This window comes from Taudactylus pleione, unplaced genomic scaffold, assembly GCF_031769625.1.
Source record: "Taudactylus pleione unplaced genomic scaffold, aTauple2 ptg000179l, whole genome shotgun sequence".
In the NCBI taxonomy this organism is placed as follows: domain Eukaryota; kingdom Metazoa; phylum Chordata; class Amphibia; order Anura; family Myobatrachidae; genus Taudactylus; species Taudactylus pleione.
In genome coordinates, this window is record NW_028284581.1 from 11,381,897 (window position 1) to 11,407,468 (window position 25,572).

General features: G+C 41.9%; 1 protein-coding gene across 3 annotated transcripts in view; it reads right to left on the bottom strand.

Moving 5' to 3' along the window:
• The window catches only part of DCDC2 (doublecortin domain containing 2), a 253,246-nt gene that overhangs the window by 16,375 nt on the left and 211,299 nt on the right, over positions 1-25,572 (bottom strand). For all 3 annotated transcript variants that reach the window (XM_088475855.1, XM_088475856.1, XM_088475854.1), the window contains one exon: positions 14,050-14,150. In XM_088475855.1, the coding sequence (XP_088331981.1) occupies positions 14,050-14,150 (101 nt within the window). The remainder of the gene's footprint in view (positions 1-14,049; positions 14,151-25,572) is intronic.

The window sequence follows — 25,572 nt, forward strand, 5'->3', positions numbered from 1 at the left end:
TGGTTTTTTAGTCCATGCTGAAGGTTGTATGAACTGAGGGTCTCTAGTCTGAGGTCTATCTCTGGGTCCGGAGGCGCAGCGTATGTATACTGTACTTGGGTCTGTAATATTTCCTTTTACGCCTAAATTGTGTATGTATCAATTGCGTGTAACTGACTGTACTTTTACCTGAATAATACTTGTGCGTTGGAACCACAGATTCCACTCCTGTCTATATTTGCGGTCAGACTGCATACGCAAATTAGCGTTATTCTTAGAGGTTTATAGGAAGGATATTTAGAAGGTATAGGCAGGGGTATATAAAGGTTCTGATCCATTTTCGTTAGTTGGGGGCTCGTAAAGAAGTCACTTACCTGCTCACACGGTACATACGGTCATCGATATTTCAGCAAAGGGTGGAGTGGCCACATGCAGGGTTTTGCCTGCAACCGCTTTGTGCTGAAAGATCGCTATCCGTCTCCGTGTGAACTAAGGAAGCTGACTAGAATCCAGGGACAAGAGAGGAAAAAGTTTGTTTTCCTCTGTTGATAGAACCTTGCGTTTAGAGGGGTGCCGCAGTATTGAGTACGCGGCTAAAACGCATTTTTGCATACGCAGTTAAAAAGTCATTATACGGTTGTGTGGTAGTCGCATAATTGTGTATGCGGCTGGTCGCACAATAGCGGATACACACTTCCGGTTCTGCTGCCACGTGTTTGAACAAAGCCATTGAGGTTTACATTTTTTTTTTATTACCAATATCTGGGTTAAAGGTGTATTTTTCTGCGCAGGAAAAAAGTGTGTAACAGTGAATACTTGTTGAACAAAGTTAAGGGTATCGTATGATCCTTAAGGGCTAGGTGCAAGGGTTAGCCTAGCTGCTCGGTAAGCAGCTTTACCGTTCTATACACAGTAGCAGGTGTACATGTTGTCTTTGTTGTATAGAGGTGCGTGAGAGTGGCCGACATATAAACTCTCATAGGTCTGGAAGTTACCTTACTAAAGCTTATCCGGGTGTGGAAGTTGCCTGTTTCAAATCTTATCCAGGTGTGGAAGTTGCCTTACTAAATCTTATCCAGGTGTGTGGGCGCCGCCGACTTAAAATCGTCCACAGGTAAGTTAAAGTATCTTGATTGTCTTTCACCAGTTTAAATTTTTATTGAAAAGCGTAGGAGTTGTCTCAGAATGGGAGCCACGCAAACAGTAGAGATGTTAGGCAATGATGTGCTGCTAATGGAGGCTCCGATTGGATCGGCCCGTCGTATTATGCATACTAAGTACGGTACTTATGCAATAAGGTATTGTGATTTATGGTTTAATATGACGAGGAAGAGTGTTAGACCGTTTCCCAGAATTGGTAGTTTTGACAAAAGTGTGTTAGACAATGTCCAGGATCACATCAGTATGGTGCGATCCCGAGAGAAAAAGATTAAGTATTTTGAATGTTTAAAACTATGGCAGCATGAAGGGGAGGCTTGGCTTAAGAATGTGCAAACAACACAAACTAGCGTTGCGAGCGCATTGCCAGAAAATACGTCCGAGACGCTGAGTTGCAATATGGGCGAGCCGCAAATTGGCGCGCATGTGCGGCAAGGTAGCGTCGTGGAGAGTATTGCCAGCAGTTCACACTCACCTCCCCCACCTTATGTGGATGGAGGTGCAAGTACAGTTACCAAAAATACCCATAAAAATTTAACAAGTAATTTGTACCCCCTCTTAAGTAACCATAAAGAAAATGTTTATGATGTAGATGATGAGCCTATTGTAATGTCTGCCATTTCCCATGCTGTGCAAATGATAGATGCTGCATCACCACAATCACGGGTGGTGCCGCCATCTCCATCGGTAACAGCAAGGGAAGTGTTAATACACTCTGCACCCATTGAGGAAGTTGTTAATACCATACGTAGCAGCAGCAGATTAAACCCCCAGCCAGGTAACCAGGTCAGAGGTAGCAACGCTGCCGGTCTGCATCCCATTCGGACAATAACTGTTCCGAATGGAAATGCGGATGCAAACGGTGTAGTGCCCACGAGGGAAGTAGTAATGCATTGTCCATGGACAAGGGCAGAACTAAATTCCATCATAAATGTTTTCCCTGATAAAAAAAGGAATTAGCCAAATGTCAAAGATTTTTGAGAAATTTGGGTAGTTCTCATGAGCCCACTAATAAAGATTGGCGTGTGGTGTTAAGGGCCTGTCTACCACGCAATACCGACGTGACAAAATTTATCACGGATTGTGTATTGGATGGCGACGTTCCCTTAACAGACCAAGTAAACCAAGGTAACATTTCCCGCATTGTGACTCAATTGGGTGTATATTTTCCAGTAGTAGTTAACAGGAACAAAATCTTCACAATCAAACAAAAGGAGAGTGAAACTGCAGAAGACTATTGCGACAGGGCTCTGCAGGCTATTGCCCAGTACACTGGGATAGAAGATATTAAAGATAGCATTCACCACAGGGGAATGATAGTCACGATATTGATGGACGGTTTAAAAGAGAATTTTAAAACTCGGGTTCAGACCTCACAGCCTGGCTGGATGGGACTTACAATAGATAACCTCATAGAGTCTGCCATAGAACATGACAAAAACATCTCAAAAAAGAGGGAGACCCAGAGCGAAAAATTAATGGCTGTCAGTATACAAGCTCTGGAGGGAATGACGGTAACATCACAGCCAACAGACACGCTTGCACTTGCACACACACTCATGTCAGAACAAGCTGCTCTCACTAACCCCACTCAACAACAAACACAACTCTATCCCACTAACCCAATGCAACCACAGGTCCCAGGACAGGATATCCACCTACTTCTTATCCCCCACAATACCCTTACCCTCCCTATCCTTACCCATATCCACCATATCCACCACCTTTACCCTCTGCTCAAACTTCACAACAACACATGCTTTCACCTGAATCACGTACATGTTTTAATTGCAAACAAACAGGACACTTAAGTAGAAACTGCACAGTAAAAAGAGTATGGACCCCACATCAGGGCAAACCTAGATATCCCCATAAGGGATATGCACAGAGGCCAGCAAATGTTCAGCAAGCACCAGCTACATTTGTAGCCGTAAATGCTTTATTGGAGAATGGTAGCCAACGCTAGGGGTCAGGTCATACCTGTAGTCTACAGATAGTCAGGTTAACGGGAAGTACTAGGGAAGAACCGGTCTTGATGGTTGATGTAGCTGGTACTGAAAATCCTTTTCTTGTAGACACAGGGGCGACCAAGTCAGTGATGAAATCTCACGTTAATTTACAGGTGACCAACGAGACAATACCAACAATGGGTGTGACAGGTAAAGTGGAACGTTATCCTTTAACAAAGTCAGCAGAGGTTAGTATTGGGCCGTTGCATACCAGACATTCTTTTCTCCTGGCTGCCGCAGCTCCTACTAACCTGCTGGGCAGAGACTTGTTATGTAAAATGGGATGTGTCATATATTGCACCCCTGATGGTGTATATTTGGATATCCCAGAGAGAATGGTATAAGAGGGGCGGGATATGTTAGACACTCCTCAAAGGATAATGTATTACTCTACCATTTTAAAAGAAAATCCATCACAAGTAGATGAAATGTTGTCCCAAATTCCAGATTCCCTTTGGACAAAAGATGGACAGGACACTGGATTAATGGCAAACGTAAGCCCAGTAATGGTAAACTTAAAAGGCGGTAGGCAAGCTCCAAAAATTCCCCAGTACCCACTAAAACAGGAAGTAGAACTAGGGGTGTTTCCAATAATTGAGCGATTATTGCAACAGGGAATTTTAGTTCGTACAGCTAGTATAGCCAACAGTCCCATCTTTCCAGTAAAGAAGAGTGGTGGGAGGGGTTATAGACTGGTGCAAGACCTTAGAGGTGTTAATAAGGTAGTAGAGAGACAATTCCCTGTAGTGCCAAATCCAGCTGTCATCCTGATGCAGATCACACCAAATGCAACCCATTTCACTGTCATTGACCTCTGTTCTGCTTTCTTCTCTGTGCCTCTCCATCCTGACTGTTGGTATCTATTCGCATTCACATACAGAGGTGTGCAATATACATGGACACGATTGACCCAAGGTTTCATAGACAGCCCCAGTATTTTCTCCCAGGCATTGCATGACTGTTTACAAGCTTTTCAACCTGCCAATGGATCGGTTCTAATTCAGTATGTGGACGATTTATTGCTATGTTCTGACTCTTTTATGTCATGTGTGAATGATACTAAACTTTTGTTACTTCATCTCTCGCATACAGGACACAAAGTGGCTAAGGACAAGTTATAGCCGTGCCAGCCCAGAGTAAAATATATGGGACACTGCCTAACCCAGGGGTTACGACATCTCACAAATGATAGAATCCAGGCCATACAAAACATGACACTGCCGCAGAATCAACAGCAAATTCGTACCTTCTTGAGAATGTGTGGATATTGCCGAATGTGGATCCCAGGATTTTCTATTTTGGCCTTGCCTTTACAGGAACTAGTCTCTTTCTCAAAGCCCGATCGCGTCATACACACTGAGGAATCAGAACAGGCTTTTCTTAATCTTAAGGATAGTCTGACAAAAGCTCCTGCATTGGGAATACCCGATTATGAAAAACCATTTCATTTATATTGTACGGAAGCCGATGGTTGTGCTGCAGGTGTCCTTACACAAAAACATGGTGATGCCAGTAGGCCCGTAGTATACTACAGTGCCCAATTGGACATGGTAGCAAGATCACTCCCCACCTGTTTGAGAAGTGTAGCAGCCACCGCTTTATTGGTGAGTAAAAGTGAGGACATAGTATTGGGCCATGATATGATTGTCTACACTCCCCATGCTGTATCTGCTCTGTTGAACTCAGCTCAAACCAGACACGTCTCCTCGGCTAGGTTCACCAAAGGGGACTTAGCACTAATCGCTCCTGCAAATATTACTGTCAAACGTTGCAGTACGCTGAATCCAGCAACATACCTACCATATGTACAACATTATGTACAAAGCGTGGAAGGAGAAGAGTTGCTGGCGGGAGGTGAGTTCGGCAGACATGATGATACTGACGACTGTATATCAAATACATGATGATACTCACGACATATCTGAATCAGACCTTTACTGCTAGACCTGACATACATGACACACCTTTAGAGAATGTGGATGTAACTTTCTATACGGATGGGAGTTGTCACAGACAAACAGACACAGGTGAATTATGTACAGGTTATGCTGTTGTAAATGACACAGACATCATGGAAGCTAAACCTCTCGGTCCTCCTCACTCAGCCCAGGTGGCAGAGTTAGTAGCACTGACTAGAGCATGTGAACTGGCAGCAGGCAAATCTGTTAACATTTACACTGACTCGAGGTAGGCGTTCGGGGTGGTGCACGATTTTGGGGCTCTATGGCATCTGAGAAATTTAATGACAGCAGCAGGCACACCAGTTACACATTCCCGACACATAAAGCATCTCTTAGAAGCAATCCAACTGCCCAAAGCAGTGGCAGTAATTAAATGCAAAGCCCACACATGTGAGGATGACCCGGTGTCACTGGGCAACAACACAGCCGATGAAGCTGCAAAATGGGCAGCAGGGTCAAAAATGTCTTCCCCAATTGAAACAATTATGTCATTCCAAACCATTGATATGCTGAAATTAATTGAGATGCAAAATTTGTGTTCAATTCTGGAAAAATCCATTTGGAAGTCCAAGGGGTGTGGGCAAGAGTCCTCTGGGCTCTGGAGGGACGGACATGGTAAGCCAGTAGCCCCCAAGGCATATTACCCCAGCCTGGCTGAGGCAGCACACGGTCTAACTCACCTGGGCAAACAGGGTATGTGCAAGTTGGTGAGGGCATACTGGTGTGCACCAGGTTTTTCTTCACAAGCAGAGAAGATAGCAATGTCCTCTCTGACCTGCTTGAGAAAGAACATAGGGAAAGCGATCCCTACCGAACCGTCCCACATTCCACCGACTGATGGACCTTTCCAGGTGATACAAATTGATTTCATCCAATTACCACCCTGCAGGAACCTTAAGTATGTATTAGTGTGCACAGACGTATTTTCCATTTGGGTTGAGGCCTACCCAGCGGCCACTAATACTGCTGCACTTACTGCCAAGAAAATAGTTCAGGAATTTGTATGCAGGTACGGTATCCCTAGAATCATCGAGAGTGATAGGGGTACCCATTTCACAGGTGATGTTTTTCAAAATATGTGTAAGCTGATGGGTATTAATAGCCGACTTCATACCCACTACCGACCGCAATCCAGTGCCAAGGTGGAGAGAATGAACGGGACTATTAAAAATAAATTAAGTAAAATTATGGCAGAAACTGGACTAGGATGGCCAGATGCGTTACCTTTGGTCCTACATAGCATAAGGACCACTCCTAGACCCCCTCTGAATCTGTCCCCATTTGAAATACTATTCGGCAGACAACCTCATTAGATTATAAGTCCCCAGGAAGACTTGAATGTTAACAACGAGGTAACTGTAAAGTATCTTATATCAATGAGTAGGCAGTTAAAGCAACAGCAGCAGAAACTGAAATTGTTGTCTAATGATATGCCTGAAACTAACTGTCATGATGTTGAACCAGGAGAATATGTAATGATCAGAGATTTCTTGCGTTCAGGTTGTTTGACTGATCGGTGGGACGGTCCATACCAGGTGCTGCTGACTAGTACTACATCTTTGAAGGTGGCCGAGAGAGATACCTGGGTCCATTCCACTCACTGCAAAAAGGTCAATCAACCGGTGGAGAAACAAGGCGGAGACAAGGCTGATAGGGTGGACCTGTCGCTCGCGAGCTTGTTCCGGGAGGATTGAAAAGGTCGTAGTGAGATACCTGAACCGAGAGAAATTTTTGCAGGACCTGTTGTTAAAATGGACGGGCCTGCTGTGTTCATTCTCATATTCTCTTTTAGAGTGTTCACCATCCTGGTCGGTTCTGGAATATCCAGTTTCTATGATGGGGGACCGATTGAGGAAACGGGAGCTGATGGCAGTGCTGATGGAGTGGAGAAAGGAGGAGTGCAATGCCAATCAGGGGAGTGTCTTTCCAATCTTAGTACTGTTATTGTTAAAAGAGCTGTCATTCCGGATACTCGGGGAAGGTGTGGAGGGTTATCGTCTGAAGATTCCTGTATTTGTGAGGTTTGTGGGTCCCTAGTTGATGAGAACTGTATCCAACGGTGCCAACCTAAATATAATCCGTACCGGGGTGGGTATCCTCTAGAGGATTATCATAGCATGGTAGGCAAAGTGTTAAATCAAACTGATTGCTGGGTGTGTTCACATGTGCCACAGGGACAGCATAATGTAGGGTTGGTGCCATTTCCGCTGAATACCACGGAAATTTTAGAATTACAAAAAGGGAAAACATTGGATGGAAAATTTCTCTCATCCAAACCACCTCATTTCAAACTCTATCAATTCCAAATAGATAGATCACTTTCGTGTTTAAACATAACCAACCCCAATAAACCCGGAGGTTGGGAAGTGACGGGGAATAATCAGACGATGACCTTCTCACAAAGAGCTGATAATGAGTCCATAAACTATGATCTGTTACGCTCAATCAAGTGGGAAACATTTTAGGTACCGGTATACATTGAGTTCCACCAAAGAAATGATTGGTAAAGTACCAGATGGTTATTGTGCTAAAATAATACAACCAGAAACTTGCATATACCAGATGGAAGAGCCTGAGATAGGATTGTTTGCAAGAGAAATGCGTTTAATGATAATGATGCATACCATTCCTTATGTTCTCCCTGATAATGTATATTTTATATGTGGAAGAAAAGCGTATAAATGGCTCTCCCCGAGTTCCGAAGGTTTGTGTTATCTGGGAAGAGTAGTCCCAGTAGTTATGACCCTCACACATGTTGAAATGTTGGGAATACATAAAAACACACCGTCACCATATCTTCACACACAATATGAACACAGAGGCAAGAGAAATATGATACCTGGTGATATGCATAAAGCCGCTCAGTTAATCAGTGAGACAACTGGCTTCCAAGTTTTAGTCGCCCTGGATCCCACCAGAATTGCTAGGGGTACATTAAATTTTAGATATATCCAGGAACTTGCTAAATTAATAGATAATATCACCGAGATGTACGATGACACATTGAGGTACACAGGGAGAGAATTGCAAGCGTACAAGAAAGAACTAGTGCAACACAGGCTAGTGTTGAATTATTTAACTGCTGTTACTGGAGGGTATCGCGTAACGTTAGCCACCCAATTTGGAGTAAAATGTTGCACTTATGTCACCAATGATACCAGCGACCCTAAGGAGGTGATAGACCAGAAGATGGATGAGATTCTGCAGCTAAAGTGGGAATTTCGTAAGAATCATAACGCATCAGTGGCTGAAGCAGGGGAAAAGATAGAAGGATGGGTGTCATGGCTGAACCCAGTGAAATGGTTCTCAGGTCTAGGGGAATGGGTCCAGGAAGTGATCGCCAGCATAGGCAAATTCTTGATCCTTATACTGATTGTCATCATAGTAATTGGCATATGCGTCCGGTGTGTTCCTATTGTGTTGAAGTGTGGAAAATGTAAAAACAGAGTGAAACGAAAGAATGAAACTATGATGGTGGTCAGAAATGATAATATGTATAATGAGGTACATACAGAACTGCATTACAACCCTGAGCTAGGAAGTACCATCATTAAAATGTATAATATTTAGACATGCATAGAATATATTATTGAAATGTTATTTATAGAACACCTCAGATAATGTAAAGTCTCAAATTCTCCTTCAAGACTGCTGTTATAAGACTAGTGCATTCCCACACCTGTCACATGATCTTCCAAGATCCGCGGTGTGCGTATAATAGTAGTTTTATGTCCCCACCTAGAGACACATTATTGATGGATTAAGAACCACCTTGTGCTATCCCATAATAACACTAAATAATATGTAAATGTAAGCCTAAATCAAATTTTAATAGCAGAGTGTAATAGCATGTTGTTCGCTATCAAAGGGTGGACTGTCAAAGCTGGATTACTGGCTGAGACAAGATCAGTTTAAAATTGAATCGCAGCAACACCATCTTGTGACTGGCCGCAAGACGCCATTTTGCGAAATGGCCGCCTAAGCGCCATTTTAGATAAACTCACATTTTAGTACATGTGGCGATAATACCATTAGCATCATGCGAATGCATCTGTGACCATTACCATAGGTTACGGCGATTCACTAAAAGCCTATTTCATTACTTTACGTATTATAAGGGATATATTCCAGAAATGGCTTTGCAGTATTACATTAAGCAAGTGGCCAGGTGACAACTGGCTTGTGTAGATAAGCTTCCTGCATAGTGTTTGCCCACAACGGGTGGTCTGGCTAGAATAAATAAGCAAGCTTCCTGCAATGACACAGGAAAGGTGGTAGGGCTGCTGACAGGACATGTAGACAAATGCACTCATCTTCATACACACATTAACTAGCGTCCTTATACCAAACCCTGAACACCCACACATTTCATATTCACTCATAAGGTTCAATAAGCATCAAATGTATGATTCAAGTTGGTTTAGTTAGTTTAAATGCTGAGAAATAAAGGTTTTTGATAACTAAGGTATTATACAAGATAAGCAAGGTGTGTTTGGTCTTGTTCTGATGCGTACGTTTTTTACAGCATTCCGGTATTATCGGTGGAGAGATCGCATCATGCAAACTCAAGTTATGGATCGCAGAACCTACAAGCAACAAAATGTTTAAACTGTTGGAATGTACAGAAGGCGTTACTAGAAAGATTTCCCTGCTGTTAGAGGCAGGGAGAGTCAATTTGAACCAGCCTGTTAAATGTACTGTAACATATGCTTCTCCTCTGGGAACCAATGATATCAGCAAGAAACTTTCCCTTTGTCCTGTATTAGTCTGAGGGGGATAAATATGTGTGCTTGTATACTGGTTTTTTAGTCCATGCTGAAGGTTGTATGAACTGAGGGTCTCTAGTCTGAGGTCTATCTCTGGGTCCGGAGGCGCAGCGTATGTATACTGTACTTGGGTCTGTAATATTTCCTTTTACGCCTAAATTGTGTATGTATCAATTGCGTGTAACTGACTGTACTTTTACCTGAATAATACTTGTGCGTTGGAACCACAGATTCCACTCCTGTCTTTATTTGCGGTCAGACTGCGTACGCAAATTAGCGTTATTCTTAGAGGTTTATAGGAAGGATATTTAGAAGGTATAGGCAGGGGTATATAAAGATTATGATCCAGTTTCGTTAACTGCAATTAGGGTTAGGTTAGAGTTTGAAGGCAGCCTACGCCTGCCCTTATTCATACTTGCCAACTCTCCCGGAAGTTGTGGGAGGCTCATGATGTTTTGGGTAGCCCCCCGCACATCCAGGAAGAGTGACCGCATCTCCCGCATCCCACCCACTTCCTAATGTAGTGGCAGAACGGGGGAGATAAAAATGGGAATAACAGGTCCGTATGGAAAGGCCAGGGCTAAAATGATGTAAAAATGCGTAATTTAGCCTCAGATCTATTCACTGACCTATGAATCGTGGCATTTTGTCACAACAGGCCTAATGACATCAGAGTCCGACCTCGCACTCCTAAGTAGCAAGATGCATCTCTTCTCTGGGCTTCTCCAGGAGAGATGAAAAAAGTAGGTAGGTATGCTGTAATTGCAGCTTACATCTAACCCTATTTAATGTTATGACATTCTAAGGGGTAAATTTACCAAGAATCGAGATAGGTCAAGATGACCATCTCGGGTGATTTCAGAGCAATGTGCCAGAAAGAGCATTGGCACTCCCCTCATTTTTCAAAGGGACATAATGCACCCAAAAAAAGGGCCATGGCTTCATGGGGAAGGGCCAGAAAAGAGATAGGAGAGGCCAAGGGATGCAGGGGATGAAATAAGATGAAGCTACAAGCAAGAATGACAATAAAAAGAAATCAGACAGGCCCAAAGAGTGCCCCCTGACCTGTGGTGTCCTGTGCGATGGCACCGGCCGCACCACCCTAGCTACGGCCCTGGGTGATTTATTCATTTTTTCCTGCTTGCAAATTTACTAAAGGCTGGGAAGCCTAGTGCCGGTCCTGTGTAAATGTGTAGCACTGACCGCACTCACTGCGGTCGGCATTACACTCGGCAACTAGGACGGGCCGGCATCATGGCCGGCGGCACCCCCCGCACCGCCGGTCCCACGGCCCCCAGGGCACGTGCCCTGCTGGCCCTGCCCTAGTTACGCCACTGCAAAAGACTCATTCACATGCGCGCAGCTTCTGTTCACTGGCGGGAGAGACTGGTAGCATGCCCCCAGAGTGAAGAAAACAGGGGGGATTGGCTCGCAGGCATTTCATTTCATGTGAGGCCACGTCCCCTTTTTCGGGTACACACAGATGTCCCATTCTCCACTACAATAAAACGTGCACAGTGTACAATATAGCGCAGCTCCTCTATTAGGTTCATATATGTGTGTAAATCTGGCTCTGATACTAGCCAGTGCCTCCCCAGCCACTGACCTCACCGCACATCACTGATCATACCCAACCCGAGCAGCAGACATGCATGCACATGGATGCACATAATTTGCAAGGTAGATCGTTTTATTGCAGATTTTCGATTTTTACTTTGTGATTTCTTATTGACACACTTATTGGACTTATTTATTTTCACTATATTTACTATCCATTTGTTTATTTCGGTTTGAATGTTATGTGTTATGTTTGAAGAATTTTATACTTATTCTAGATTTTTTCAATGTATATCCGTATTGTGGGCCTGATTCAGAGATGGAAAGAACTGCAGAGCCGCACACAAGCAGCTGTGCAATTCCGTCCATCTAAAATGCAAATGCAGCAGGTGGTGTCTGTAGGAAATAGGCTGCATCTGCAATCCCAGCGCTGCAACCGAGGTTGCAGCCTCGGATCATCAAGGCGACCATCGGTCGCGATGGTTGCCCTTTGGCAAGGCTGTGGTAGCTGAAGCTTAATGCAGCCTGACCGGGTCCTGGCAGCTTGTGAGGCCAGGGGTCCACCGGCGCAAACCCTGACCTCGTCTTTCCCAGAAAACTGGGGTGTTACGCACCCATTACCAGGAACATTGACCAGGAAAGCCCCCACTCCGCCTCCCAAACGGCGCAGCCTGTCAATCAGATGGAGAGCTGCACATGTGAGGTACACATACAGTGCATGCACAGTCCTCTAACAATCAGAGATGTGCACTAACCATGGGGTCAGCAAACATATCTGAATTAGGACCTGTGTATTGTGTTATTCCTATCTGCATCTACTTATTTGTCTTGAAATGTAATCAGTACCTAATCACTTTGTACTGCATAAGGAAATATGTACAATTTCACATTAGAATGTGTGGACATTTTCAACTCATATCTTCTACTTAGAAATTCCCAGTGAGTCCCTGCCCTAGAGTTAGTTATTTATAAAAGAGAAAATGAAATAATTAGTCATGGTCAGAGAATGATGAGGGCCAGCTTCAAACATAGCTTTCTTTTTGGATGTTGCATGCATTATTGGTATTCCCTTTAATGTCTGGCTGGCACTTCCTAAACTGTGTGACCCTGTACTAATTTGCTTACTTGAAAATCATCTCACAGAGCGTTAATTGTACGGCAACATACTGAATGTAATGCAAGTTAACGAGCTAATTACAACAGAAACTGGAACGGCTATCTGCTGCTATATTGCCAACCAGAAAACATGACATCATGTCTTAGCATTATCTTTTAACCCTTTGGAGTGCACCATGTGGACATCCATAATAAGCAAGCAGCTATAATAATCACAATAATTATGTTAGACCATGGCATTTACACATGACATGGGCAGTGACCAAAATGAATTAAGATTGCCCTTATCCAGTTAGAAGTTTAATAGTACTTCATTGGAAAGTACTTCCAGTAATGTTAGCAGAGAAACAAATGTGTAATAAAATGTCATCCATTCCCTACACATCAGGGGCGTATCTATAATGGTTGTAGGCTGTGCGGCCCGCACCGCACACCCTGCACCCATATTATCTAATACTTACCTCTCCGAGGTCCTGCGTCGGGTGTCTCAGCCCTGCACTAAACGCTGGAAAATGGCCACTGCAGCCATTAGTCCAGTGTTTTGCGCCTGCGCAGTGAGGAAATCGCAGGGAAAATGGCGGCTGCACCATTTTCCCGGTGATCTGCGCATGCGCAATAGACTCTGGGCACAGACTAGTGCCCAGAGTCTACTGATGCTGCGGTCACCAGTCAGTCTGCTGCCGGCCGCCGGGGAGAGAGGAGGGGGCACCGGATGGGGAATGCACACAGGCCCCCCCCTTCTCTTAATACGCCCCTGCTACAAAATGTACATGGAAACTTGATTGCTCACACCCATAAATAAATACATATGGCGCTCACACCCATATAAATGAATCCCTGCCACTTATTACAGTTATTAATGAGATGCAACATGCACAGACTAAACACAGCACTACAAGTAAGTATACATAGCTACAAGGAATCATAATGAATTTAGAGCACCGACTGTTTTTCTATTTTATTTACTGTAAAATCCCGGAGGAAAATTTAACAACTCCAGGTGTCATATGTGGTGCGATAGTGAATTCAAAAAAGGGTGCCTTCAAAGCACTCAATGGTCCAATTAGTGCAGCATACATAATCATAAATTCAGGAGGTATTTGAAAAAAAGCTATAAGACGTGTACCAGGGGAGTTATAAAGATCAGCTTAGTTGTAATCTTACCGATTCTAGATACCTACTTTGAACACAGCAGTCGCTCCTAAGGCTATACTTATAAAAGGTTACCTAGAGCAAAGTAACCTTATGCAAATTGTCCTGTAAAAATAGTAAGATTTACTAATTTATAACTCTTAAAAAAATGGCCTCGAAATGCTTTGAATGTTTCAAATTAAAAGCACTCATCTGCATTTCAACTTTAATTAGCTGCTGGAATATGAGGTTTAAAATGAGTCCTTTATAGCTTTACAGCCTCAGCTGAGAGTGTTGAACGGGCAAACAATTTGTATTATTTTTCTTTTTCTCATTACCAGTTGATGGCTTAAAAGCTCTATGGCAAATTACCTGATCAACCGGAACCTCCACTTTCGTGTTTTCATCTTCCTGAACTTCTGATGCCCCCCACATTTCTGATCTGTCTTCACCAGCTTTGAAAATGCCATCCTCTGCACACAAAAAGCAACAGAAGGAATAATGTTACTGAAATATGGCTCAATTCTGGCCCTCTGTGGTGGAAAAACACAACTACATGTGCTGTACTGACGACTCAGCAAAATAAATAGTTGTGTGTCCATTTCTCTCCTTATACTGTGATCTAAACAATATGCACATGAACATTTTATAAACACTTTGTAACTTGCAGGATGTAAAAATCATTAAATACTCAGCTGAAAATGTATGTATCAAGTACAGTGATTGAAATACACAAATGGCAACAATATAATACTACACAAAAGGGTTTTTTTTTTTAATTTTTGCAAATGCCAACAAATAGAGACACTCTTTTTTGGGGGGCACACTTGAGTCTATGTATATATATTATAGTGTTTAGGTGTATAGGTTATACGTTTTAAAATACAAAACTGTATTATATCATATATTTAAAATAAAGGTGGGAGGAACTAAACCCTATAAGTGAGTAAACAGTGTTCCTCACTGTGTTTACCACATATAAATATATAGACAAATACAAAAAAAATGTTAAAATATATATAGAGTTGATAATTACTGATTTCTTAGTTTATAATGATTATTGCTAATCTGCAAATAGGTTATTAATTAAGTCAATACTAAAAATTGCTGGTTCAGGATATTACCAGGACGCTTTATGAATAACTACTTGAATGATTATCTTAAGAGCTAACTTGTACAGGATTTTCTCCACTTTTGTGTTAATGATCTAATTCTGTAAGTTAGTCAACTAAGGAAAAACTCTTGTGACACACAAATTTAATTGTAAATTCATATGTAACATTAGATTATCTTGCTGAGTTTTTAGGGCCTCTATATGGTCTCACTCTATCTCACCTGAGTGGGTTATTGAAGGCTGATAGTACATTGTGTTGTCTCACTCAAGAGATTACAGATCACAATTTGTTTTGAGAGAAAAGCTCAACAGTCACACTTTAAGTAAAAGAACATTTATAGTTATAATTATGCCAAAGAAGAAGCAGATCTTAAAAGGTAATTATTACTTTGTTTTTCTTTTCATATTTGTTTTTTAATACATTTTAACCACCACAAATTGAAGAAAGGAGGCTGTCATTATGCATGATACTTAACCGTTCAGTAAGCTGCCGGGGCCTGTGAAGCTACGTATAAAGACGCAGTCGCTGGCCGCAACACACCCACAAAATGACTGCAACACTCCCATTTGGCTAGCCACCTCCCTTTATCACCCATAAACACACTGTCCAAAAACTCACTATGACCGCCATCTGCCATCCAACGTGACACATGTGCAGTGTGACTCAGATGCATGCACAGTACAGAACACATAGGCCAAGTGTGCAAACACCAGCGTAGCTTCCCCTAAATCAGGCCCAACTTATCTATGGTGCTTGTCTGACCCAAAAACAGAGCACTGGGGCCTACATACATTGTCACATTTTATTTACTCATTGTACGCTGTGGGTGTGCACACGCCTACACACTAGTACCGGCCATACATTATGCAATTATCAACCTGATCCGCAGAAATCTTCCAACATGCCGATCATTGCACTGCCATGGCCAACAGCCCGACATTTCTCCTGTTCCTTCACAGGAGAGGAATGGGGAAATGTTTCCTCCCTAGGGGAGGAACACAGATAAAGTGGCCATATACACTGTGACATATCTCACAGACATCTGATGGGCTCAGGCATCTCAGATAAATGTCCTTCAGTCTAACACACATTTTATCTGACAATGTATGCCCAGCATAAGGGCCTCATTCTGAGATGCAGACAATCCACTTCTTGCAGTCAGTCCCATGAGAAGATCTACCTGTATTCAGAAATGGACGGATCTTTGTAACCACATTTCCCACAGCCTTCCGCTTGTGAGAGGAGCCACCAACCCTAGTATCAATATTTGCTCCAGGCTTACCTTAGTGCAGGAGATCTGACATAATCTGAAGGATCTCTGCATAAGCTTGCTATGATATGATGCAATTCTGTGTACAAATTTATTCTACATGCAAAGGCCTCATTATTATTACCCCATTGCCATCCAGTTATGCCCACCCAGTTGAAAGTGAGTAGTAACAGAGATGTGTATGACTCAGAGTCACTTGTACATATTTAATGATGCATATACAGCCCACAATGCATGCACAGTTTGCCTGCAACTCAGAGTTTTTGTCCTTGTCTTTTTCGCAGGATAATCAGTATATCAGCACCGAAAATAGGACCATGCTAACTTTTTAGTGGTCAATTCAAAATAACCTCAAGTATCTTTCCCCAAGTTAATTTCTCTCCTTGACCGCAGATACTTTTGGGGGTATAGTAAATCAAATGTGAATCAGATTCTCCAAACATCATCATGACTGGTTTTACTTCTGCAGTCTATCTTCCACCTAAATATTATAACAAATGCTTGATGTACTTTGGAAATGTAAGGTGAAGCGGGTGCAGGTACACTGCTCCGTGCAGCTTTCACTTCCCTGTTGCCTGGCTGCCATGACGCTTCTGTGTGGCTGGGCAGATGATGTCATCAACTGCTAAGGGGCTCAACTTTTAGGGAAGTCATTAATTGGATACCTGCACCCTTATAGTGCGAGCCTGCATCCAATATTTTATAGCTGCTAGTAGCCTGGCTCTTGTTGCTGCTAAATTTGTGTCTGTTCTGCTAATTATTTTTACCTTTGCCTGAAAACTGACTATTTTTGGTTTGCTGTCTGCCCTGAGTTTTGCCCGTTACTTGACTATTTTTGGATTACCGCCTGCCTTGACCTCTGCTTTCTACCTAATATTCTTAGATGTTACCTGACTCTTTTATTCTGTCTTGTATACTTCTTGTCTCAAATATCTCCTCTGACTATCTCAAATATCTCCTCTGACTATGCTCCTGTTACTAAGCGTATAAGTCGTGGGGAAAACTTAGTACCTACAGCACAAGTAGCTCTAAGAAAACAGGGCACTGCAATAGGGGAACACCATGATTATCATGTTCCACTGACTTACTCAGTATTATTGGTGGAGGACATTACAGTTTTTAACTTTTGGTCTCTCAAAGCACAATTGGGGAGATTAATATACAAATGCACAAAACACATTTACAAAGCATAACAAAAGACTGTTGTGAAGTATCAGTATAGTATTTTAAATTGGACACAAATGTGGAACAATGGATTGCTCCATGTAGAGTTCAGTATTACAGATATCTTGACAATACAGGAAAGAATGAGGTCACTGTAGAAGCACAGAGATTACTCTGGAGCAGATTAATACATTAATTGGTAATTCCAGAAAACATGGCAAAATATACTATACCACATCTTGGGAGCAACATTTTCAACACTATTTTTTGAAGGGTGTCAGTAACACCATAATGGCTCAACCACGCAACCAATTTACTAAATAAATCACTTTTATAGAACTGGAAAATTGGAATTTTAATGAAAAGGCTTAGTAGGACACAGGACAATAAATCAGCTTCATAGTAGTAGGTCCAGCATTATTCCAGGACAATTAATAAAATAAAACAATGGTCAAGGTAGTGGACAATAAAAAAAGAAAAAACAAACATTTGCTCAGTGTGTTGGTCCCAAATGACAGCACTACCATATCAAATATTAATGGGGACATAGGCATCAGCTCTGTGGGTGCTTGGGTTGCCACTACCACTAATGATGTTTATGGATGCTATTTTCAATCAGATTGGTGGGTGGGAGTAACTTGCGCAACCCCAATAATTAAAAAAGTTCTTATAGAAGTATAGAAGCATGGACAGTCGTTTATGAGCTGTCAATCACTGCTAGTTTTACTATTGTTCGAGGTCTATTAGTAGAGATCAGATTGGAAAATAGCACTTGAAAGATAGCTGAACACTCCCTCACATCACTATGAATAGGAGAGTCCTCCCTAATAATCAAAATTCAATGTGTTGCAGGAAAATGCACAGTGTCAAATATTTCCCATTGGGAATGAAAATGACCCATGCTCAAAAGAGATTCAAAACTTTAGGACACATTATGGAATAATTGGCACCTACTGTACCAAATAGAACTAGAGTATGATAATGCTGCATTAGATGTGGTTTGTCAGTGTGTGATTGTGACATCATTGATTTATTTTGACACGTTTTGCATCACTGAAATATGTCTCCAGCTCTTACATAAAACAAATAGTAAAAACACCAACCCGTTCTGGATGTACTAAACAAAATAGTAACAATCATAAACTCTGTAAGCAAATCCATTCAGAAAAAAACATTGGTTCCTCTCAGCAGGAAACACAAAGTTTGAATTAAGTACAGTATCTGGTAAAATATATTGATTAAAGCAGATTGATACATCAAAAAAAAAATGTAACTCGCTCAACTGGAGAAAATATAATATCTGACAAGACTAAAGCGGCAAATATGAATATAAATTGAACACGCACTATGACTAGACAGCCTTAATTATTTCCTTGGTCTCAACACACATGCATATGCATGCAAACATGTCTTACACAATCAATGACAGAACAATTTATCACAGATAACAGTACAACATATGGTGAAAATGGTGTCTAGCTGAATTAGAAAAATATTGTGCTGTTTCTAGTTTTTAGTAGTCAGCCTCAAATATCAGCAGCAATTAAAACACCCCAGTATGACTTTCTGCTGTTTCCATTTATATGTAAAAATAAAAAAAATGTAGAGGGCCTTGAGCTAAATGTTATATTGCAATATATCTGAGCCAGTCTCCCCTTTGTAATCTAAACACGTGCAAGTCCTTTGGTATCCTGGATAATATATTCATGCGCCTTTGTAGTTAGGTAGCTGAATACAATAAAGTTGGAGGAACTATTGTGTTTTGTAAAAAAAAAAAAAATGTACATTCAGGCATTACATCATCTTTATCTGAATTTCTGAGAACACAGCAACTGTACCTAATCCTTTTTATAAAAGGGAGTAAAATATTTCTATAGTATGAATACAACCATCTGCAGAAACAGGAATATCATGACTGGTCCACAGCAATTCTGTTCTATGTTTCTTTTATATCTTTTATTTCACAACAAATGCTCCAGGCTGTAATTATATCATGTGTGATTTCATTGTATATACACATAGCTGACAACATTTTCCAAGGACACTTCACTGCTGTGCCGATGCATCCACCCAACTCTGACTACAGTGTCTCAGTGGACAATGGAACATTGCAATCCCTATCATGTAATGTTTGCAGAATGTGATAATGGTCTACTTATTACATTTTAAATACTCCCTTATAAAACATAAAGAGTAAGACTATATGGTAAGAATTGAATTTAACATTTAGAACAATGGGAAATATTAAATATTAAAAAACATCAACAAATCTTTAAAATCTGGGACTGTCTCTGGAAAGGACAGCTGGCAATATTGTATAAATTGCATTAATCAAATATAACTGTATACACATATATGGTTTACAATAAGGATAATCCTTAAGGACTATTGTGACCTGATAATGACAGCTGTAATGGGGTATATTATGTTACCAGTCAAAGTGGTATATAAGAATCGTGTCTGTCCAAGTTAGCATTCCTGTGAGAGGATCCCCTGATTTTCAGACATGTAGATTTACCAAATACAAACACAGGAGTTATAAATCTATACACCTCAATACACCATTGGCCAAGCTTGCAAGTACTTTCCATAGACAGAAATAGAATACGGGAATTTATCAAGAATCGTGCAAGCTAACATGATCGTAAATGGAGCAAAATAGAAATTCTGTGCTTCTGTGTTTTTAAAGCAGAGGTTCCCGAATGCGGTCCTCAAGGCACCTCAAAGGTTCAGGTTTGAGAGATATCCATAGTTGAGCACAGGTGCTTAAATCAAATTGACTGAGGTACTAATTAAGTCACCTGTGGTCAAGCATAGATATCCTTCAAACCTGGACTGTTAGGGTACCTTGAGGACAGAGTTTGGGAACCTCTGTTATAATGTAATAAAAGGGTTAAGTTAAATAAAAAATAAAAAAACAACAACATGGCCCCCCCCAACCCTAAAAGCATAACCAGTGAGCGTGGTCTGGTAGAGGAAAATCGAGGGAAAAGCCCAACACTGGCCTGAACCAGCTGGGGGCTTACCTACAGCAGGAAGACACACAATGTGGGATTCACCTCCCGTAATGTAAACCAGCCCCAAACTGGTCAACCCAGTGTAGTCAACATTTGGAAAGTGTGGACACAAACCCCCGCCCCCCCAAAAAATGTGGTTCCTCCTCCCAACCAATAATCAGCCCTGGGCTCTTCCTTGCGCCTCGGGAGGCACTTCATCTGTTCTTACTATGACAGCGGTTACTATGACAATGGACACTGACTGGCTAAGAGCTGCCAGACTCTTAGCCAATCATGGCTAAGGTACAGGAAATGCACGTGGGTTAAGATCAGCAGAAGTGCAGGAAACCTTGTGGGTTCCCTGTCATTCAGTTGGCGCTATTCTGTATAGCGCTGTTTGTGGTTCAGGTCACTAGTTTTTTTTCTTTTCAGAAGACCGGATACCTACTGGAGAAGAGGACAGACCTGTGCCAGGGAGTAGGTAAGTATGTATTATGAGTGCGAGTGCGGGTGACTGAGTGAGTGTGTGAGTGATTGTGTAATAATACACTAAAACCTTCATTGTGTGTCTTGTCATTTTTGGGATATTTTTTCCACAGTGAGGGTACCGGTATCAGTGGCATGCTGGCACTTGTAGTAGTCCAAAGAAATTGTATATCCGCACAGACAAAAAATATCTAATATATTGTGTAAGTCCTTCCTTATTCCTATATAAAAGTTAAACTGAAGGAGGCACCCAGGAATATAAGTAATTAGCAAAAGAAAAAGACAGCGGACAGTATTCCTATATAGGTGCACCCACAAGACTAAACTCTTCCATAACAAGTTGTTTATCTCCAGTACTGTGTAAAAAATTTAGACAGTGTGGAAAAAAATGCTGCAAAGTAAGAATGCTTTCAAAAATAGAAGTGTTAGTTTATTTTTTATCAATTAACAAAATGCTATTAAGTGAATGAACAGAAAAGAAATCTAAATCAAATCAATATTTGGTGTGACCACCCTTTGCAATCAAACAGCATAAATTCTTCAATACTTCTAGGTACACTTGTACACAGTTTTTGAAGGAACTCGGCAGGGAGGTTGTTCCAAACATCTTGGAGAACTAACCACAGATCTTCTGTGAGTGTAGGCTTGAAATCCTAAGAATGCTTTCAAAACTGTTAATAGTTTATCTTTTAGAAATTAACAAATTGCAAAGTGAATAAACAGAGGAGAAATCTAAATCAAATCAATATTTGGTGTGACCAAGGGAGGTTGATCCAAACATCTTGGAGAACTTCTGTGGATGTAGGCTTGCTCATATTCTTCTGTCTCTTCATGTAATCCCAAACAGACTCGATGATGTTGAGCTAAGGGCTCTGTGGGGGCCATATCAGGACTTCCAGGACTCCTTGTCCTTCTTTACGCTGAAGATAGTTCTTAATGACATTGGCTGTATGTTTGGGGTCATTATCCTGCTGTAGAATAAATTTGGAGCCAATCAGACGCCTCCCTGATGGTATTGCATGATGGATAAGTACCTGTCAGCATTGGGGTCACCATTGATCCTGACCAAATCCCCAACTCCATTTGCTGAAATGCAGCCCCAAACTTGAAAGGAATCTCCACCATGCTCACTGTTGCCTGTAGATACTTATTATTGTACCGCTCTCCAGCGTTTTGACAAGCAAATTGCCTTCTGTTACAGCCAAATATTTAAAATGTTGACTCATCAGTCCAGAGCACCTGCTGCCATTTTCCTGCACCTCAGTTCCTATATTTTCATGCATAGTTGAGTCACTTGGCCTTGTTTTCACATTGAAGGTATGGCTTTTGGCTGCAATTCTTCCATGAAGACCACTTCTGGCCAGACTTCTTCGAACAGTAGATGGTTATAACTGGGTCCCACTGCTTTCTGCCAGTTCTGAGCCAAAACTCTTTAGTTCATTAAAAGTATACACTTTAGTTAAGGGTCAATATTTATAGAATGAAGGGAGTGATGCACATTTTCCTCTAGAATCTGGTATGTGAGAGATCATATTATACACTATCTTGTGATTAAGTCAAAGGACACCAACTATATGACCATGACAAATTTTGCAAGTGATTCAATTATTTAGCCTGGAGAAAGTTTATTCCATTCAGGTCATCTTCTAATAATCACATAATATAATAAGTGCTATAAATTATATTAACAACATATGGGGGTAAATTTACTAAAGGTCAATTTGCCATTTTGAGTGATTTGAGGTGCGATTTTCATTCGATTTGAATTCGATTTTGGTTTTGAGTATTTACTAAAGGCCAAATCACATGTAAAATCGGACTTCAAATCGACTTTGGACTCAAATCGTCCTTAAATCGACCATCGGAAAAACATTGATACTTTTATATAGCCCAACACACAAAACCCTTATTTACTATCATTCGATTTGAAATCATCCTCAAAATCGGACTTCAAATCACTCTTCAAATCCCCAATACAATAGACCTGCTTCATGCTTTCGATTTGAGCATGAGCAGGTCTGATTGACACAGATACATGCAGACATCAGTGAGATGCCTGCATGTATCTTACTGCAAAAAGCAATTAAAGAGTTAAATTAAGAAAAAAATTGATGTGAGGTCACCCCCCAAAACACAACCAGCCCCGGACTTTGCCAACCCTGTTCTGGTTGACTAAGTTGACTAAAAATGGCGTAGGGTCTCCCTGTACTTCCTACAACCAGCACTGGGTTATGGGAAGCAGAGCTGGTTCTGTATTTACAGGGAAACATTTGCGTAGGGTTCCCCTGTAAGATCCAGAACCAGCCCTGGATCCTTTATAACGGGGGATTGATGCCACAGCCAGGGGAGCCCTATCACCCGGCCCCCCAGCCGCAGCATCAGCCCTGGCCGTTAGTCAGCCCAGGCCAGGGATCCCTGGGGAGTTGGAGAAAAAAAAGGGGTCTCCCTCTCCAAGGCACCCCTAGCCTGGGCTGATAGCCCGGGGTTATCCCCGCCACCCCTGGACGGTGGGTGGCGGGTTGATTGTGTAGGTGTGGTGTAAAAATAGATATAATAAACATTGTCTTTCCAGTAGAACTGCAGGTCCCAGCAAGCCTCCCCCGCATGCTGGTACTTGGAGAACCACAAGTACCAGCATGCTGGGCATTAAGGGCCCACTGGGACTTGTAGTTCACCTGTAAAGAAATGTCCCAAGAAAAACACATATACCTTACAAAGTATAACTTTGATACATACATACACTCACTCACACAATACTCACCTATCTTATCTCCAGTGGTCCCCTTCTCCAGTAGGTATCCATGGGTTAAAATAATAAAACGGAAAACCGAACCCTCTCTTTTCACACACACCTACACAATCAACCCACCGACCATGGGTGGCGGGGATAGCCCCGGGCTATCAGCTTAGGCTAGGGGTGCCCTAGAGAGGGAGACCCCTTTTTTTGAAGGGGTCTCTAACTCCCCAGGTCCCTGGCCTGGACTGACTAACGGTCAGGGCTCATGCTGCGGCTGGGGGGCCCGGTGATAGGGCTCCCCTGGCTATGGCATCAGTCCCCCGTTAGAAAGGGTCCAGGGCTGGTTCTGGATCTTACAGGGGAACCCTACGCAAATTTTTCCCTGTAAATCCAGAACCAGATCTGCTTCCCATGGAGACCCTACATCATTTTTTCCCTGTACTTAGTCAACCAGAACTGGGTTTCAGTAGTCCGGGGCTGGTTCTGATTTAGGGGGTGACCTCACATTTTAGTTTTTTTTAAAATTTAACTCTTTACATGACTTTTTACAGGCAGATACATGCAGGCATCTCACTGTATCTGTGTGACAACGAACTGCTCATGCTGAAAGTGAAAGCATGAAGCAGTTCGTCAGTTCGTTGTGTCGGGGATTTGCAGTTCGTTTTGAAGGGTGATTTGCCGTTCGATTTGGACATGACCTTGCCAAATCGAACAGCAAATCACTCTTCAAAACCGACTCAAATCTAATTTGTTTTGCAAATCGCAAAACAAATCGACTCATAGTAAATGCAGTGAAAAAACGGTTTTCATTGCATGCGATTTGAGTCGATTTGAGAAGTGCTAAATCACTCTGCAAATCGTGCTGCAAATCGACCAATAGTAAATTTACCCCATAGTCTTTATTCAGTGATACATATATCATTCTCATTCTATGTTTGTCTATGATCCAATGCAAGTTATATTTTACTTACATTTGGACCTTTGGTTCTCATTGAATTCCAGATATATAAACAATTACAAAATGTTATTGAAGAGTTTAGTCCTGTGAGTGCCCCTATATAGGAATACTGACCCCTTTCTTTTTCTTTTACTTGTAGTAGTCCTGCTGTGAAAAACAATATTAAGCCTTTTTTTACACCATTACCCCTGCAGCCACTCCTCCAAGGATGCAGGGAATAGCCCTGGTTAATGCTCGGGAGGGGGTTACCTCATTTTGTGGGGGGTACCATTTTCCGAGAATTGCCAGCCCTGGGCTGACCAGTTTGGGACTGGTTTACATTACGGCAGGGGGACCCCACATTGTGTGTCTCCCTGCTGTAGTGTAAGACCCCCGGCTGGTTCAACCCAGTGCTGGTTAAAGGAAAATAGGGGGAACCCCACATCAGTTTTCCTCCCGATTTTCCACTACCAGACCAGGTTCAGAGATCCAGGGCTTGTTACACTTGTTTTTGGAAGGGCGGAAGGGGGGGTACGCCATTTTTTTAAAATGAACCCTTTCATGACTTTATTACACTCAGAAGACTGCTCAGATCACAGTGATCTATGCATCGTTTCTGTTAAACACGCTGTCGACAGGCAGGTCTATTGTTTTTAGTCCAAAACTCACTCGTGTCCATGCAATGCCAAGCATGTTTAATATGGGGCCAGACAAGATTCTTAGTAAATATACCACAACATGTCTACATTCATTAGGTTTATATGATGATGTTGACATGGTCATTATGTCAACATTACACATGTCGATGTGTTCATAATGTTTATTCAGCATGTCAACACTGATGTAATGTTGACATTGTTGTAATGCTGACAGTGTCCTTTTACTGTCACTCTATCCCTAACACTAATCCACAAGTCGACATTTTCACATAATCCTAACCCTACTGCCGATTTTAACAATATCAACATTTTATATGTACCATTCTGTCCATGTCGTCGTTTTCCATGTGTCGACATATATGATGTCAACATTTTAACCATGTAGACATCATAACTGTCGACATCAGAATGAACTTACCGACTATCTCGACTATATACCCTGGACTGAAATAACTGGCTGTTGTTTTGAACTACACTACATGTCAGGCAGAAACTACGGTTTTTGCGCTATTTACAGTGGGCCCCGCTGCT